Here is an 18,291-nt window from a genome sequence, read left to right as displayed (position 1 = left end):
GTAGTTTATTTCGCGTTTTTTTGAAACGAGCTAATTCTATTATAGTGATTCATCAACGAGATGTTGTTGTGTAACCGTCTTCGATTTCGCAGGATTGCAACGTCTACAAGGAAAATTTAATCAGTTTATTTTTCTATTACCAATATAGGCTGCCTTTTCTGCTCATCATGATATTACAAAATATACACTGCCAAAAGTATATGTATTAAAGGCGAAATTTATTTTTAGAAGGACCAATTTATTTTCTCTTCTTTCTCTCTTTCTTTTTGCGTCCTAATTTTTTAGATTAATCTAATTTTTATAAATTTAATCTATAGAGAGTTTTAGAAAATAGTTTTCATTACTTTCATATTTTATTTATGTTTTAAAAATTATATATATATTTTATTTGTTTAAAAAATTGTATATATATATATATATATATCTTTATAAACTTCTATTATTTTAAATATTTTAACAACTTGTTATTTTGTAAATAAAATAAAATAAAATTTTTCTACTAAAGAGAAGAGGTCAATAGCACATGCACACATATTATATGGTTATTTTAAGATACTTATTAATGTTTTTTCTTCGAAATGAAAGGAATTTGAGGAAGATAAATTCATAAACGATGACTAATTATGCTACATTTAGAACAGAGGACTTTAAACGATAATTCAGAGTAGGGAAATTTAGGAATTCTTAAAAGATGACTAATTATGCTGCATTTAGAACAAAAGAATTTAGACAATAATTAAATAGTTGCATGACTTGCGTTCAAAAAATTATTATTTACCGATGATTAACACATTTTGTGTTAATAATTAGATTGTAAATTATTACAACTATTAGTAATCATATTAAAAATATAATTATCTTAGGAAATAAATAATGGATTATTCATAGTGTCTTGATTTCTTTCAATTAAAATATAACATTCTTTTAATACATTCGTAAAATACAAATTAATTAATCCATATCGACTAATAACTTTTCTATCAGTAATTAAAATATGATTTTCCTTTGCCTAGGGCGAAAAGCATTTTCGAATCTATACTATCAATCTGCTTTAAATATATTATGAGCGCCGAAAACATATAATATTCTTTCGGAGATTATGAATCTGCACGATTAGATATATTATCAGCGTATATGGTGCGAAGATTTATGCATATGTAATCACTCACACACATGAGCGATAAAATGCGCGCGAATATTGTCCGCGTATACGTATGCGTCGTGCATGCGGCGTGCGAACGATTACCGGCGATCGTGCGCGCGCTTACGATAAACATACTCTTCAACATAGCGCAGGCTACGCGGGAATAATTACGAGGAGTTTGCGGATATATGTATGTGCGTATTGGCGCTCGCATACAGACATATGAAACAAACAAGTCGCTCTGGCACGTATACGCGCACGTGCTGATGGAAATTTCCAGACTCGCGTGAATTCTCCTGCGTGCGATCTCACGCTCGGAAAAATGCTACATTTTTTTCTTTTTTTTCTTTTTGCACATGTCATTGAATGCACGCGTCAATGATTAATCGCGACGGGTTTGTCTTTAACAAGACAGAAGGAGGTTTTGAAATAGTGGATATAACGTCAGATATACTCGTAGCTTGTCGCGATGTTTGTTAAAACGAGATGCTAATAAATTGTAGTCAAATATTGTAAATCAAGGCAAAATAATAATTAAAAATTTAATTCGTTTTTTGATTTTATAAAAATTGCGAAAGATCCTCTAATCTCATAATCAACATAGAAGAGGCTGGAATATGTTTGGACTGGGTCTTAAGAAACATCTATAATCAATTTTATAATTAATACAAAATTTTGATAATAAAGCCATATTACAAGTTTATTATATAAGAGCACTTTGCTACTACTTATTCGATTGTTTTGCGCTATCTTTTAAAAAATCCCATTTTTCTATTATCTTTTATATTAAAGTATAGCTGAAGAGATGATTATTATTATCAAAGTCGTTGATCCTCAGAGTCTTCAGCGCTCCCCTATATGTAATAAAATTTCGATAACCAGTCACGCCTATCAATCTTCACGACGCGATATACGAAGATTAAAAGCTCAGTTGATTTATGCCGTTATCTGCACGACACATCTAGACAGATTTACGTTCTGAAATATGTATTATTACATATGGTAATAATTATTGCACCACAAAATGAGGCGCAACAGATATTATGTAGCTCTTCCGTAATTAATGACATCTATTAAAAGAAGCAAAAATTTGTATTCCTATACGGATATGTATTTTAATAGATTCTTTTTTTTTTTGTAAAAAAATTATGAGTCATGAAGCTCTTTGATGTCGGCTTACCTCGTCAATTTGATTTATTTGATTTAGTTATTGCTTTTTTGTATGCATCACGTATCATTTAAGTTTTTTTTGGTCGAACGTTGATGATTATATTATCATTTGCGCGACTTATCATCAGTTTGCAACATTATATAAACGTTAAAAAAGATCATTAACATATAAAAACTTATGTTATTGAGAGAGTCATATAAAAATATTCTGAAATTTTCCACGCGAGTGAATAATATAAGGATTTCATTTCAACGTTTAATTTTTCTATTCACTTAATTTTAATCTATTCGTAAATTCAATTCTTTATTCTAAATATGGATTATCTTACAAAAAGAAATCTAGGCCACATAATTTATTTTCAAAGAGATAAATCTCGCGTATCAAATGTCTTATTAAGACTTTTTTACAACATGCTTATAAAATGATTTTTAATTTAGGATATAGTTTAGACCTCTCTTATATCATCATGTTTATCTCCGTGTAATGATCTCTATTATATATATTACATAAGAAAAACTTTAATATAGGGGGAATCTAATAAACGTGAGAAGAATTTCTATCAAGGTGTATCAAAATGATAATTGTCAATTGCTTCAATCCAAGAGTGAGCAGAGCTATTTTTAAAGTGTTATTTCACTATCACTACATACACAATCTGTACACAGTATCTTTTAAATCCACTATATCTGACTACTTTAACTTAACGGCAAAGAACCGTTAGATTAGAAAGTTTTGAAGGGATTATAGGGACTAGTTTTATGAACATCGGCAAATGGTATCTTTCTAATTTTTTCCAGAAATATTAAAAATTAATCAAAAAGAAAGAGAGAGAAAGTGATTATACAAAAACATGAAACTGATTTTTTTTAAGCCTATGAAAAAAGAAAAAAATTTTACGAGACAAAATCTTTTGGGAACGTTTATACAATCTGAATAAATCGTGGATTGAACAGAATATATACGGGATTCTTGAAAACTTTTAAAAATAATCTTAACGTATCTGCTTATTTTCTTTTTCTTTGTCTACTTGACTTTATCGTTCTTTAGATTTGAAATCTATGATTATCAATTTATTCTCGCATTATTAAAATAAGATTAATTAGATAAAATGTTTACACTACCGAAGGAAAGATCTGAATCAAATATAGAGAAGGTTAATTATATTATATATATATATATACATAAATTTAATTGCAACGAATTGTTACAATCGCAGTTGAAGAGGTATCACTTGAGATACACTACGATTTTATCTAGTTTTATTTATTTTCTGTTATCTGTCGACTACGTTGAGCGATGAGAGATAAGATGATTATCGACTCGTAAACGATATCTTGCTGAGATTTTTTAATACGCATGTTGTTTGTGAGCTATGAACTCATTTTCGTGCATTGAACTATGTTATTGTTCTCATTTGCTAAAGACTTTTTGATGTTTCAATTGTGATAATAGTCAATTCTTATCGATTCTACACACACACACACACACACACACACACACACACACACACACACACACACACACAGATAAATACATATATACATGAACATGTATTTCGATAAATAGCAATTATCATTTATCATGATTTTCAAATTTTTATATAAATAAATATTAATATTGGACGAAATTTAATCATGCAATATTATTGTAACGTTGTTATGCATTGCAATTTAAGAAATTTCTTCAAAAACAGTGAAAATCGCGTTAAAGAGTGTTGAAGTTAGATATCATTAAATAGAAATCTTAACACACACACTTTCGAATCTTCCCAAACTTTATCTGTAACAGCCACTTGCATAAGTGACTTTGCAACGTCTACCTTCCGTTTTCGAGCAAACGGCGCATTGTTCAAGTTCCCATTGAAACGATCAACAGTGCCAGCGGCGATAATCCGCCGCTGACTTGTATGGCACGCTATCTTGTCGCAACGATGACGTTGCGGAATTGCCAAGAGTCTCGATTATCATCCGCGCCGCCATTTCAAGCGTCAAATTACTTGCACGACATCTCCTCTCCTCATTCACCCGATAACGCACATTATTCCCACACACGAATGACTATAATTTTGGAATAATATTTTAATCAAACGTGTTTTTTTTTTTTGGGCTTGCAGAACGCAGCCTCGACCAAGGCAAAAGAATCACCGTCGTCTTCGACAACGTCGGGCACCGCGAACGGCGGCGCCGCCGTCAGTAATGTCACCAACGGACACGCGCCACTGAAGCGCAGCTATACTTCCTTGGTGACAACATTGATCGAGCAACACCGGAAATTGGATCGCAGCGTGAGCGAGCCGACATCGCGCTACAAGACAGAGCTCTGCCGACCGTACGAGGAAAGCGGCTCGTGTAAGTACGGCGACAAGTGCCAGTTTGCACATGGCTACGGAGAGCTGCGCAATCTGGCGCGTCATCCCAAGTACAAGACCGAATTGTGCCGCACTTTCCACACAATCGGCTTCTGCCCGTACGGGCCGCGCTGTCACTTTATACACAATTTCGAAGAGGCGCGCATACACAATCAACAGGTTAGTGCTCAATTAGGCTCGACACAGCCGAGCTTAATCGGTCTGAACCCATTGATGAGCGCGGCAGCCGCTGCTGCGGCGGTGACCGCGACCGGTAACGGTGCAGCCATCGCTAACAACAACGGTACCACTGTCAACAATAACGTCAACGTCAGCCTGTTGGAGCATCTCGTTGGAGCGTCGTCCCACGTAGCCGCTGCGGCTGCGGCAGCGGCCACTACGTCGAACCTTATGCGAACTAATTCGTTGAGCTTAGGTAGCGCCGCCAATGCAAACGGCTACAATCAGCCACCATTGCTGCGAACGTCATCGCTGAGTTTGGCTACGAATCATCATCACGCGGTGCATCATCATCATCATCATCAGGTGAATGCCGTCAAGTCGGTCATCGGCGCGACGAAACCGAAACCGCTCAATCTCAGCCCGACCTTCTCTCTCGGCAGCTCCGCCGATTCGGTGTCCCCGTCGTCTAGCCTCAGTCAGTCACCGACAAACTCCATGGCGAGTTTCTTCAGTGATGATTGTAGTCAGCAAGCGGCATCTTGCACAAATCTGCCGACAACGCCGTTCAGTTTTGGTCAGGATTTCAGTCTACTCGCCTGTTCGAGACAAAGTCCAAGTCCGCGCAATAATGGTGTGTGCAGTCCTCTCGCCTCCGATGAGGTAACGCCCAGAACACCTTCCCCGTTGTCACCTAATACGGAGTCTAGATTGCCGGTGTTTAATAGGATCAGCAGCACCTTGGGTGATTTTGATAATCTCAAGATTTAGAGCGATTGCTGCGCGAACCGTGAGGAAGGCGAAACTTTCGATCAGTTTTGCATTCCGAAGAGGAAAAGGGCTTCAGGGGGATTGTGACTCGGGATTTGAGCGAGGATAACTTCCCCGCAGTGAATTCTGTCGGAGGAAAATATTTTCTTTGATTTTTTTTTTTTTTTTATATATACGAGATATCGCTGTTCGCGCGATGCGATTTTCTTTATCCATATCATCTAACTTTCTCGAAAGATGATGTGTCTTTTTAGGCATACGTCAGGTTTCTTTTTTACCTTTGAAAACCCTTGTCTCTTTTTTTCTCCTTTTTATATATTATTACCATATCATAATCATCATATACATCATATCATTACTATTGTAATATATTACTATATTACTACATATATTATATTATTATTATATTATTATTGATATATTTGTCATCTTATTCCTTTTTCTTTTTCTCCTTCTTTTTCTTTTTCATATTTTATCGTTAGGCGGGAGTTTAGCAGAAAAGTGAGATCAGCCCGGAAGTCTCAACTCGCTAGGCCCGAAGACTAAAGTGCTTGGAGGAAGGTATAAAAATGGAATAAGGGGAATGTGTGAAAGGATTAGAGGGCGAAAGAGGATACCGAGCGCAAATTTATTCCGAAGTGTGACTTTCCTACGAGCAAGTTGTTTATTGATCTCACTTGGTGAATCTTTATTACGCCTTCCAGTCCCCACGAAATTCATTGCTCACGATCCATCGCCTTCCTCCATCGGATTTTCGAGCCTCGAGCATCACGGCGCACCGGGGCAGGTGAAATGTTGCAATATCCAAATAGCACGTACAGTTACGTTTCGAGTTTCTTCTCCGTAGGAGGAAGGGTGGGGAAAGTTGTCTCGAGAGTGAAAGGAGAGGCGAGAGTGAGCACTCCGGTGAGCGAAAGAGTGTGAGAAAGAGAGAGAGAGAGAGCGAGAGGGAGGGAGAGGAAGGGCATGAGAGAGCACGATGGAGCCGAGTGAAATCGATTAACGCACTGCAAACGATGCCACCCGCCAAAACGATTCGTAAAATTATATGTCTGGATCAAGAATAACATACATTTATCGCCGTCGTTCTCGTTTTGATCCCAGGAAATTTTTTTAGCACGGATGAACTAGCCCGATAATTCGGCGTCGTGAATTCGTGATAACATTTCCAGTTTTCGCAAATTTTTAACGTTGGCATAACGCGACAACGTTTCAGTACAGGGTTATCGTGAAACGCATACGACTATGTGTTTTAAACACCATGCACTGACTGGAACAAAAGATTTCGTTGCTGACAATTTTCACGAATGGACTGTAGAATAGAGATGATAGCGAGTAAGTTTTAGGATCTTCTCCTATTTTTTTTCTTTTTTCGTTTTTCTTTTCTTTTTTTATTATTTATATAAAGAGCGACTCCAGAGAACGAATAGATAGAGGTTTTCTCCTCGAATATATTAAATATAATAAATATATTGAATACATACTCAGAAATATAATAGCATTCGTTTTTCAGTGCGTTAACAAGTCATAAGTGGGTGCCTTTTGTAAACTTCGATTGTCTTCCATATTACAGTGATTAGCCTACACGGTGAGAATAGCGGGAGAATGAATGTTGAAGGAAAGAGAGAAAAATAATTGGAGATAGAACTAGCTGGAAAATAATAATTCTGGAAAGGAGCGGTGTGATTGGGTGTATGCGCTTGCGTGCTGTTGTGTCTGGATAGCAAATGTATAGGTATGTATGAAAAAAATAAGTAGAGTAGAGAAATATGTTTTATAGAATACATAAACACATATATATGATACACACACGCGTTATACACACATACATTGAGAAAGAGAAGATATATTTCGTGCGATTGAATCGTCCGGGACACCTATATATCGGTTCCCGACGAGCGTTTCTCCTCTTTTCAAATTGAGGAAAGCGTTTCTTTCTCGTCGCGAGACTCGTAGACTTCTGCCTTTCATTTTTTTACGTACATATGTATATGTTATATATTTAACGATTGTGTTTATTACACCCGTGATCGCGACGAGGAGAGAGAGAGAGACTCACTTCGGCGTGAACGACAGAGCTATGGTGATGCCGGTCTATTTCGTATGTATTGTCCTTTTTCCCCAACAAAAAAATGTGATAACTCTATAATACTAAAATATAATAATAAAAAATGTGGTAACTATATATTGCATATAGAAATATTTACTATTATAAAAAATATATTATTATAAAAAATGTATGTGCGCGAACGTATGAAAAAGAGAGAGAGAATGAGAGGGGGGATAGATAGATAGATAGATAGATAGATAGATAGATAGATAGATAGAGAGAGAGAGAGAGAGAGAGAGAGAGAACGAGAAAAGATGAATGAATGATCGAATGAGAGGAAAGAAAAAGAATAGCGTGAGAGAAGCGAAAGTCGGAATGCTCGCGCGGGCCGAGCGATTTCTCGAAGGGATATTTTCGATGTTTGCGTCTCATTCGAAACACAAGTTCGAATTTGTAGAATTTTGAAAAGTTTATTTCGCCGTGAATCTCGACGGGAAAACGTCGACCCCGCGTCGCTTCAATGGAAATTAATGATTACAGAAAGGAAAGCAAGCGCCTGTAAGCTGACGTGGTTTTCAAAAATCGATATCATTCTGTATATATATATAAGTGCTAAACTCTTCTTATGCTTACACAAGAAATATTTTCATTTAATTTATATTTGAAAGCATACTTTGTTATAGATTTAGTTTATAATTATTATAATTATTATTATTATTATTATTATTATTATTATTAATATAATTATTTTTCATTAATAATTATTAACTAATTATTATTGCTATTATTATTATATTATTATTATTATTATTATTATTATTATTATTATTATTATTATTATTATTTGCAATAATTTTCGTAATCAGCGCCGCCCAACCACTCCATAATCAGCGCCGCACACGAAATTGTTATATTAAACGTAGTTCGGTCTTGCCCCTCATTTTTACTCCCACTTTTTCTCTTCTTCATTCGAATAAACGCGAGTGTTTCTTAAAATGTACCTTATGCATCGGATCATCACGCGAGTGACGTCAATCGTCGATGATGCTCTAATTGCTATGATCATATTAATATATTATTATTATTACTATTATTATTTTATTATCGTTATATCTATTTAGCAGCAACTATTTTTCCCTTATCACCGTCGTCGCGAAGCCGAAAAAGACCACCGCCACTCGTACATTATTTATAATCAATTGTATATTTAGTTTATGCTATATATAGAACCTCAAAATTATTAATTTATGTGCATTCATATTATTAATGCATTAATTTGGGAATATGAATGCTATTCTCTAATTGAAAGTGTTATCGTAATATTATAATTGCATTTTATCTCGTTTAGAAATATCGACATGCAAGATTAATTTAGGAAAAATATAAGCTATTTAAAATATCTTCATGCAGCAAATCTATCTATCTAGAGATATATATATATATATTTCGTTCTGATATTCATATTCGGAGATATTTGTCATTTCTATATTTTATATTATCATACATTTAGCTCAAGATTCTTAAGAAAGAAAAGAAAACACTGGATTTTAAATCAGTCATTCTGCGATCAAATTCAGCTCTAAATGTATATGATACAATTCAAAGTTTATTACTCTGAAAATGCAATTTGAACACTGTTAAGATAACATCTTCTCCGATCGCAGCGGATTGAAAATCAGCACGACATCAGAAAAAAAAAAGAAAGAAAGAAATAAAAACAGACTGACACAGAAACGCAGATAATAGAAGTTTCCCTCTCCTTATTCAGAAACGAATCGCAAGATGCGTGAATTTCGTAATAGGATTAGAGGGTACGGAAAAAAGTACGCGGCGCGATTTCTTTCGTCAATTATTTTTCATAAAAATCATTCTTCATAAAAAAAAAATTTCGACTCGTCCGCTGCGAAATTGAAACACGAAGTCACGAGCAATGTACGTTTCGCGATCGACGAGGTTGTCATCGGAAGCGACGACGGTGTTACCAATATTTCCCTTCCAAAGTAGCAGTAATTGTTGAAGACATCTCATTTGGAGTCCTGAGAATGCGTTCCGAAAATCGCGTGACATTTCGATTCTATCTAATTATCGAACGAAACGGCAATTTACCGATTTTCTCATCATGGACTGATCTTTAATTTTAGCTGGACTTGTGAGATTTTTTTTTTTTTTTTATTGAACTGAATGCATGTGAGCACTTTTATTTTATTTTGTTTTTTTTTTTTTTTTTTTTTCATTGAGATTGATATTACCGAGGTATTTGATAATCCTTAAAAGATAATTTTTTTTACATAAATTTTATTTCCATATAATATCTCTTCATTATGAGAATCAGAAACATTTAAATTCAGGAAGGTCTTGAAAATAATAGCATATTTAACTTTTATAATAATTTTAATAAAGAAAAGATATTATATGTATTTATATCTTTTTGTTTGTGAAATAAGATGAAGATGATAATTTATCGCATCATTTAATGGAAAAGATAGAAAAAAAATTTTAGTTTAGTTTCATAATCTCAGAAGTTATTTTTTTACAGATAAAATTAATTTTGAGTTTGGATTATTCATAGATTATCTTTCGGCGTTTGTGTGATACTTTTATATACATAGTTCAATTTTTTCTTTCAAATTAATTTACTTATTAATCGCACAATATATTCACAGTTCGTCTAACGCAAAATTTTGTTAAAAAAGTTAATGCTTTTAATCCTTTGATTGTGAACATTATAGGTGCATATACGCAGATATATATATATATAAGATTAAGAGCTTTCTCTCTAATAAAAGCAAATAAAATTGTAATAAATAATACTAAACTCTTATAAATAATTATAATTCCTCATTTTTTATTTTATGATTATTTTGCAATAATTAATTCGAAAATAATAAATTCAAACAGTCGTACGTACACGTCGTAGTGCATTTTTATTTCGTTGGAACTTTTGTTTCGTTTTGTTTTGTTGGAAACTTTGAAAGAACAGTTTTTTTACGTATCACAATCAAAGGGTTAATTATGTTTGAATTCGGACGCATCACAAGGGACTCCATATTTACCAAGCCAACCTCGCGTTTATCCTTCTGTTATAGACTTGACCTGCATATCTCTGCATATCAAATACCTAATATTTCTGCGTATAAATATCTAATGATAAATGATTAATAACAAATAATATACCTTATGTGTATGTCTCTTTTTTAATTTAATATATTTATTTTTTCAATCAAGTATTTATATATTTATACAATATTTTATACTGCGTTCTTCACACATACACAGATTAGATACACGCTATATGTAATGCGCGTTACGATGTAATGTGAAACAGGTCGATCTCTTGGCTCTCAGAGGAAATATGTCCCGCCTGCACACGACATATATATATACATATATATATATATATGTACATACACACACATGCATATACATATATACACATACACGAATACATATTCCGCGTATACAGGACGAAAGCGTTTGCGCTCGTTTTTGCGGCCCGTTTCTTCCTTTGTAACGCTTCCAAGTCCATTTTTCCAATTTTCTTTCGTCAGCTAATCAACAATCTGCTTTTCCGTTCGGCCAAAGGCTGACACGGAAGACATGGCGAAAGTGAAAAAAAAAAAAAAAAACAGAGAAAAAAAAGCGAAAGCTTTTCGCGTATACTTAACGCCTCAAATGTGATACACGGCCAATTATCCTCGCTCGTGAAGAAGAGATATTCTTTCGCGAGCAAGATATTCAGCTGTGAAAGAAAAAAAGTGTGTCTTCGTTGATATATACTAAATATATATTATATATTTGTGCGACAGTCGAAATATATATATATGCGAAACAATGGGAGCCAATTGATAGGCTGGCGGGAGTCGTTCGAGTTTTATCCGCGCAATTAAAGTCCAAAAATTATTCTCGATCCTACGTCCGAATCTATAAATGTAGTTTTGTAGAATTTATGATCGCCTTCGTCTTCGTTCTTACTTTTTTAAGCTTCATTTGTACAGTTTATTTAAATCGTGGTGGATTTTGCGTGTCCGCATTTTTTGATTCGCCATGAATTCGACTTCTTTATCCTTTCGATTTTAAATGTACACGCACACTTTTTTTGACAGAGTCGAGGGCTATTGGCGATCATCAATAGTTCTACAAAAGATAAAATGGAGATTCGTCTCTTTAGACGGGCATGCTCGAACGACTTCGGTCTAATCCACAATGGGACCACAACCAATGATAACCGTGAAATGCGTTTAGGTTTTCGTTGTCAAAGGACTCGCGGGCTTGGAAAAAGAATTGTGACGGGAAGAGGAATCGGAAAACGCCGTTCGTTTCGAAGAGAGATCGCGAAAAGGGAAAGAATAGCGAAATGTCGATTATTTGTTTTGAATTTTTTTTAGTTTTGTTCTTTTTTTCCGGTTTTTCCTCTTCGAGACTCTCGGTCGACCGTTTCCTCTCCCCGATAATTTTTTCTTTTGTTTTGTTACGTAAAGTAACGCCTCGGTATACACGGAGTATACAGAGTCGAAGTCTCATATAACACACGGAAACGTAAAATATAGTTTGATAAGTATTGCCAACGCTATCTATTTAATACATTTTATTATTACAAAATAATGAAATTGTGGGTGTTATTTTGATCCTAAACTTTTTACCCAATCCTATGATCCTGTCTTATGATTACTATTTGATCGCTGTTTGACAAATAGACCATGTTCAAAGATTAGTGGTATCTATAAGAGATTTTTGTTTTCAAAACAAAGCAAATTATATTATTTTATACCAATATTTTGCGAAGCATTTTATTTGCATTATTTTTAAAATAAATAACTCGATGTTTTATTGACGATTTAATTTTATTGACAATTTAAAACAAGATTTTTTATAATTATAGATTAGAAGAATTACATAATAGTTTTTAATTACAATTTTTTAATTTATACACGCGTATACATACTTTTGCTGTTATATATTTTATTACTTTGTATTTACAATTATCATGCTGCAACAAATATTTCAAAATAAGATAAATCGATCTTTGAAAATAATATTAATAATATTACTTGTCATATAACTTCTTTACAAGCGTCGCCGTCGCATCGGACTAAGGTTTACAATTTTCTCTCGGTCAATTGGAATATATACAAGGTAAGTTAATGACAGTTTCATTAAGTATATAAAACGTTTTTTTATATCTTTCATAATTTTTTTTTAAAGATTTAAAAGAAAAATTTATACATCTCTCTTTATATAAATATTAAGTATTGGATAAATATTTTCAATTTTTTATAAATAGAATTAAAGGAACATGTATCTATCTTAGATAAATATTGATTAATATGCAATCATCTTATTATAAAACTTACGTGATTTTACCAATACTTACAATTGCCGAACTTTATAAAAATGAATTGATAAAAAAAAGTCTCCGCATAGAAAGATGAAGAAACTTTATATAAGGTATTTATTTTTTTTTTAACTTTATAAAGTACAAGAGTTGATCTTTCACTATTTGTACATTAAATATTCTAATGTAAATTTAGATTTCATTAATCTATCTGCAATCTCGAGAAATTTTCCGGATAATCCATTTTCTTCCCGATTATGTAGCTCGCAACGAATGCGACGAATGACGCTAAACGGAATATACAAAATGAAACTACCTACACAGGTAAAACGCGACGTTCCTGTTTTTCATCATCGCGAAATTACGCTCACGCGAAATGATCATTTCTGTCGATATGTCGGAAAGATACCACGCAAATAATTTTTAAATTTAGCGATGCTGACTGAGATATCGATATTTTTATGTTCGTTAAAATTACATAAATTACATTTTTACGTGATGCAAAATTTTTTATCAACCGACATATATACGTAAATATCCGACAGAATAGAAAAATATAATTGTAAAGATTAAGATTTTTTCCGCGAGAAGTTTATTCATTTTTTCGCTCTGTTCTCTTAAATAATATTTACAAAAAATTTTTAGATGCAATGAAATGAATAGAATTAAAATTGATATATAGCTTTAAACTTGCTGCTTTTTATCTTTCAATATCAGAATATATCTATTTTTGGCGCACGCACAAATACACATATATTATTATTATTCACAATATTATTCATAAATATTATTCACAATCGTGAATAATATTTCCATTAAATTTTGAAAACACTTTTAATTGAGTCAAATTAAATCGTTATCTTAAGTAATGCTAATGAAAAAAAAGTAAGTTAAAATGCAATATTTCAAAAAAATATTTCAGCAAAAAATTTATAATTATCATAACGTTTTTGCCTTGAGTTTGTTCGACGTAAGTTTGATGTAAAAACTTAAAATGGAAATCTTAAGAACAAATATGTTTGCGCATTTTTTTAATGCTATTTGCTCAGTTAGGTGTTTGCGCGATTGTGCCACGCGGACTTGCGAGTTGTGCGATATGACAGGGAACAGCTGATTTATATAGTCACGTGAGATGCGCGATAGTGCGCCGCGCCGTGCGGACACGCGATTTGCATGACTCGAGTATTATTTACTTAGACAAAAATATTAAAAATCACGTTGTGGAAAAATCAAATTGCCACTTGAATGAAGCCGATATTACGATTGATAAACAATCAAAAATAAAATCTATTAGAAACATTTATAGATAAGAAATTCCTAAAGATTTGAGAGAGATGCTGCTAACAGAAAAATTATTTTAAAAGCTTTTATATATTTAAATAAAATAAAAATTATTAAAAAATATTACTTCTAAGAAATTATAATAAATCTTTTAAATGTTTATATGTAAATAATAAAGTAACTTAAATATGTAAATGATGCGCGCAATGTGCTCTAGTCTCCTTAAAGTATGAAAAATTTGAAACATTTTGTAAAAAGTCTTTATTCTCCAAATGCCTTACTATATTTTTATACGTAGATTATTCAGAAGAATCAATATGTGCACAATTAATTGAGTAATTTAGATTTAAAAAAACAGTGCAATTCTACATACACACTTTTCCGTGTATCGTTGCGAGCAAAAAATGAGGTAATAGAAAGATAGTCACTGTTACGTTCAACATTTTCTATTTTTTTTTCTACTGTTAACCATTTTCGAGAAAATCATAATGAACAATTTCTTATAAATATAATTTTTAAGGCAGATAAACATGACAATATAACAGTCATCAATAAAATATATTGACCGGATTTTTAAAAAATTATCAGATTAAAGAGATAAACGATTTGCCAATTTATTTGCTGATCACTAACGCCTATTGATCAGCATCGAATAATTTATTTTTAATTTATCTATAAATTCTAATGGCCGCGATGTGTCATTACGAAGCAGGAAATGCCGTATTCTACGTCAGCTTATTTTCTCATTCTCGAGAATGACGTCACAAGGTCAATCCATAGTAGCTTCCTAGTTTGCGACTCGTTCAACAGCTAGACTTAAGTCCACCGACTGCAAAAATATCTAGCAATATTTTTTACGCGCCAATAAAATATGCATATCCAAGTGATTTGATTGGACATATGAGAGCGATAATGCCGTATGAAAATCATCGTTAAAATCGTTCGACAAATCAGTCGCTGCGGCGTCGTCTTTATATTCGCTTCGTCTCGTCAATCATTCATTAACACCCTTATTGTGACCGCATGTTACACGCCGACCATTTAGACAATAATGGAATTAATTTGATGGGATCATTGAACCTTGTCAAGAATAAGTTAATTGTGTATTAACTGAATGAACAATTCCTTTCACATCTATGTATATAATGTGTCTACTGTGATAGAGATACATAATTCTCTTCACATCTTCATTTTAACGTCAATTCAATTCATTTCTAATACAACATCTTTATGAAGATGCATCGACTAAAGCAAAGTATTCTACAAATTTTTTGATAAAACTCGCGAGTGAAATGAAAGTCCGAGGAAAGCGACGCGGCTAATCGTGTCCGCCGTTATTCTACAGGCTTTTGTAACAGACAGCATTCCGCGTGCATGCATTTTTCTCATTTTTTCTCAACGGCGAGATAGCGGGCTAATATAAAACCAAAAAAACGTCACGCCTTACGTCATGCTATTCGCACTTTTACGAATCTGTACGCACAACATAGTAGCATTTAATTGCATTCGATCAATGGCGTAACTAGGCAAACAAGATTGCATTCGCGTTGCATTTAGCGTTCTACGTACATTCTTTCTCCTGCTCTCGACATATATTTTTCTCTCCTCAAGGCGCAAATATAAAGTTATTATAAATAAAACTATGTAATATTCCTCTACTTAAATATTTCTCTAATTATATGTTACATATAAGAACCATTTTAATCTTATTTGCTGTTTTTGATTTTATTATTGAGAGTAATCATATTAATCGTCATTAGTAATATTTTTTTATGTATAAAAATGTAATCATACGTTTATGTACAAGAGTGTAATATCACGTCATGCATTATTCATCGTATTATTAAATAAATAGTATTATGCATAATTCTAAATTAAATATAAAATCCCTACCATGGGTTTTGACATCAGTAAATATAAGCAACAATATCTTATGCTCGATCATATCAGATCCTTGCTTGCCGGCCCTGACCGTTCCGGTCTCGTTGCTCCTACCGTCAGGAATTATGCAGAAAAAGACCTAATTTATGTTTTTCACACACATTGATACTTAACTCATTTAAGGTTGTTTCAATTAGTACGCTATATATTTATTTTTAAGCGTGAATATAATTAAATGCAGAAAACGGAAATCGGATAAATCTATGGAGAACGAATATGAACAAGAAAATATCGTTTGAAAGACTGGCTAACACATGCATTTTTATTTACTTTTGTAAATTGCAATAATTTTTTTATAAGATGGTGTGTGTGCATATAATTTTTACATTGATTTAAAAATTAATACAAATTTAAGTTTAATTGTAAAATTTTGAACAAATTTGAAAAATTTCAATTTTAATTTTAAATACAACGATAAATTAAAAGTAAATGCTGCAATTTAGAGAAAAATGAACAATAAATGATTGAAAAAACAAGATTCTAAATAATTCGCCGAATACAAACCACACGTGTATTTAGCCTGAAAAAAATTCTTCGAAATGATATTCAAGAAGTTTCTGACATGTCGCGCGTGAGAGTCACGTTCCAAGGCTTGCTGGTATGGTTTGCACATCCGGTTACACTTAACGTGGGTGCAACGCGTGGTGCATAGCGTATGACGAATCAAAGTGTGGTTGGTGTGCTAAGTTGACTTTTATTAGCAGATCGATCTCTAAACGCCATTTAATTAACAACGTTTATAACGCGATGTCGCTTGGAATTGACTTACGGACTTAACGATTTAAAAATCGACAAAGACTCTTGTGGGAACTGAATTATACGCTGTGGTTTTCTCCGAAAAAAATTAAAGCCAATGGAATTAAGTAAAGACAATACATTAAACATAATATATGTCAATATTATATCAATTATATATATGATTTTTTATAATTTGATATGTCGTTGAAACAGAGAGAGATAAGTGCATGGAAAATATATCAAAGAATTGTCTCGTATATTAAAGGATATTACTAGGAGTTTACTATCCTTTACAATTTAAATTTGAAATTGGAAGATTATTTTTTTGGAGCAATATATTTTTTTATTTAATTATTATTGTAAAATTTTTTAAATTTAGAATCTTTGAGCGATCAAACTTAGATTAAACTTCAATTAATTTAATCAATGATTAATTTAACTGATCAAATTGCCTACAGCAAACTTTCTAATTACATAAATAATTTATTGTTTTTAATCTAATCTCTTTCTTCTCTCTTCTCATATATCAGACAAAGAAAATTAATAATGCTATCCATATAATAAAATATCGCAGGTATTATTTATTAAATCAATCGTCGATTAAATTAATCGGAGGTCGATTGAAAAATGGCTTTTAGATTTTTTATTTTTTTATTTGACTATCTTTTAAATTTTTTTCTGTGTGCCATTATAAATATAGAAATGTGACGTGTTCTGCTTCGATAAAGTTTACTTCAGTCAACAATGTTTCAGTCAGTATGGACATTATGCTGGTTCGAATTCCCTGTGGTTTCCGCGACGCTGCACTGACTCTTTATCACCGCTGTGTTCCAGAGGTCATTAACCTTCTCCACCATCGCTCTTTTTCCTCGTGCTGCTCTTTTCGAGCTTCTGCTTGGTCGACGCTGCTTCTTCCTCTTCTTCATCTGCCTACATCTCTTCTTACCCATGATCCTTCGTTTAGGTCCGACGCTGTTTTCTTCCACGGTTCTCTCTATGCTCTCAGTCGTCTCTCCTCTTATCTCGTTTTCCCCCTTACTCATCTCGCGAGTCCATGATGCGTGGCTACTTGGTCGCTTGGTTACTTGGTTACTCGGTTACGGACTATGACGGTACCGTCGAGAAAAAAAATTTTAAATCGCTCACGTGTATTTACGTAATCTTCATTTTATTGTATGGAGAATCTTAAAAATTGTCAGTATTTACATTTTTTAGCACAGAAGGCAGGGATGAACGTCAAAAATTATTATATACATATATATAATTTACGTATGAGTGAAAATTCCGGATCCTAATTGTTTTATTAAGTTGTCTTTACTATAAAATCTCCTAAGAA

General features: G+C 33.0%; 1 protein-coding gene across 2 annotated transcripts in view; it reads left to right on the top strand.

Annotated features, from left to right (window-relative positions):
• The window catches only part of LOC126849493 (putative E3 ubiquitin-protein ligase UNKL), a 33,063-nt gene extending 20,793 nt beyond the window's left edge, over positions 1-12,270 (top strand). The window contains exons 2-3 of one of the 2 annotated variants that reach the window (XM_050591389.1): positions 4,429-5,505; positions 6,096-12,270. In XM_050591389.1, the coding sequence (XP_050447346.1) occupies positions 4,429-5,505; positions 6,096-6,107 (1,089 nt within the window). In that variant the 3' untranslated portion in view covers positions 6,108-12,270. Of the gene's footprint in view, positions 1-4,428 lie in introns of both variants that reach the window. The other variant, XM_050591388.1, reaches the window with a different exon arrangement.
• The last annotated feature ends 6,021 nt before the right edge of the window (positions 12,271-18,291 follow it).

The sequence above is a fragment of the Cataglyphis hispanica genome, chromosome 5 (assembly GCF_021464435.1).
Source record: "Cataglyphis hispanica isolate Lineage 1 chromosome 5, ULB_Chis1_1.0, whole genome shotgun sequence".
NCBI classification, from domain to species: Eukaryota; Metazoa; Arthropoda; class Insecta; order Hymenoptera; family Formicidae; genus Cataglyphis; species Cataglyphis hispanica.
Note: the sequence above shows the minus strand (reverse complement) of the source record. Positions and strands in the feature narration are given on the sequence as shown.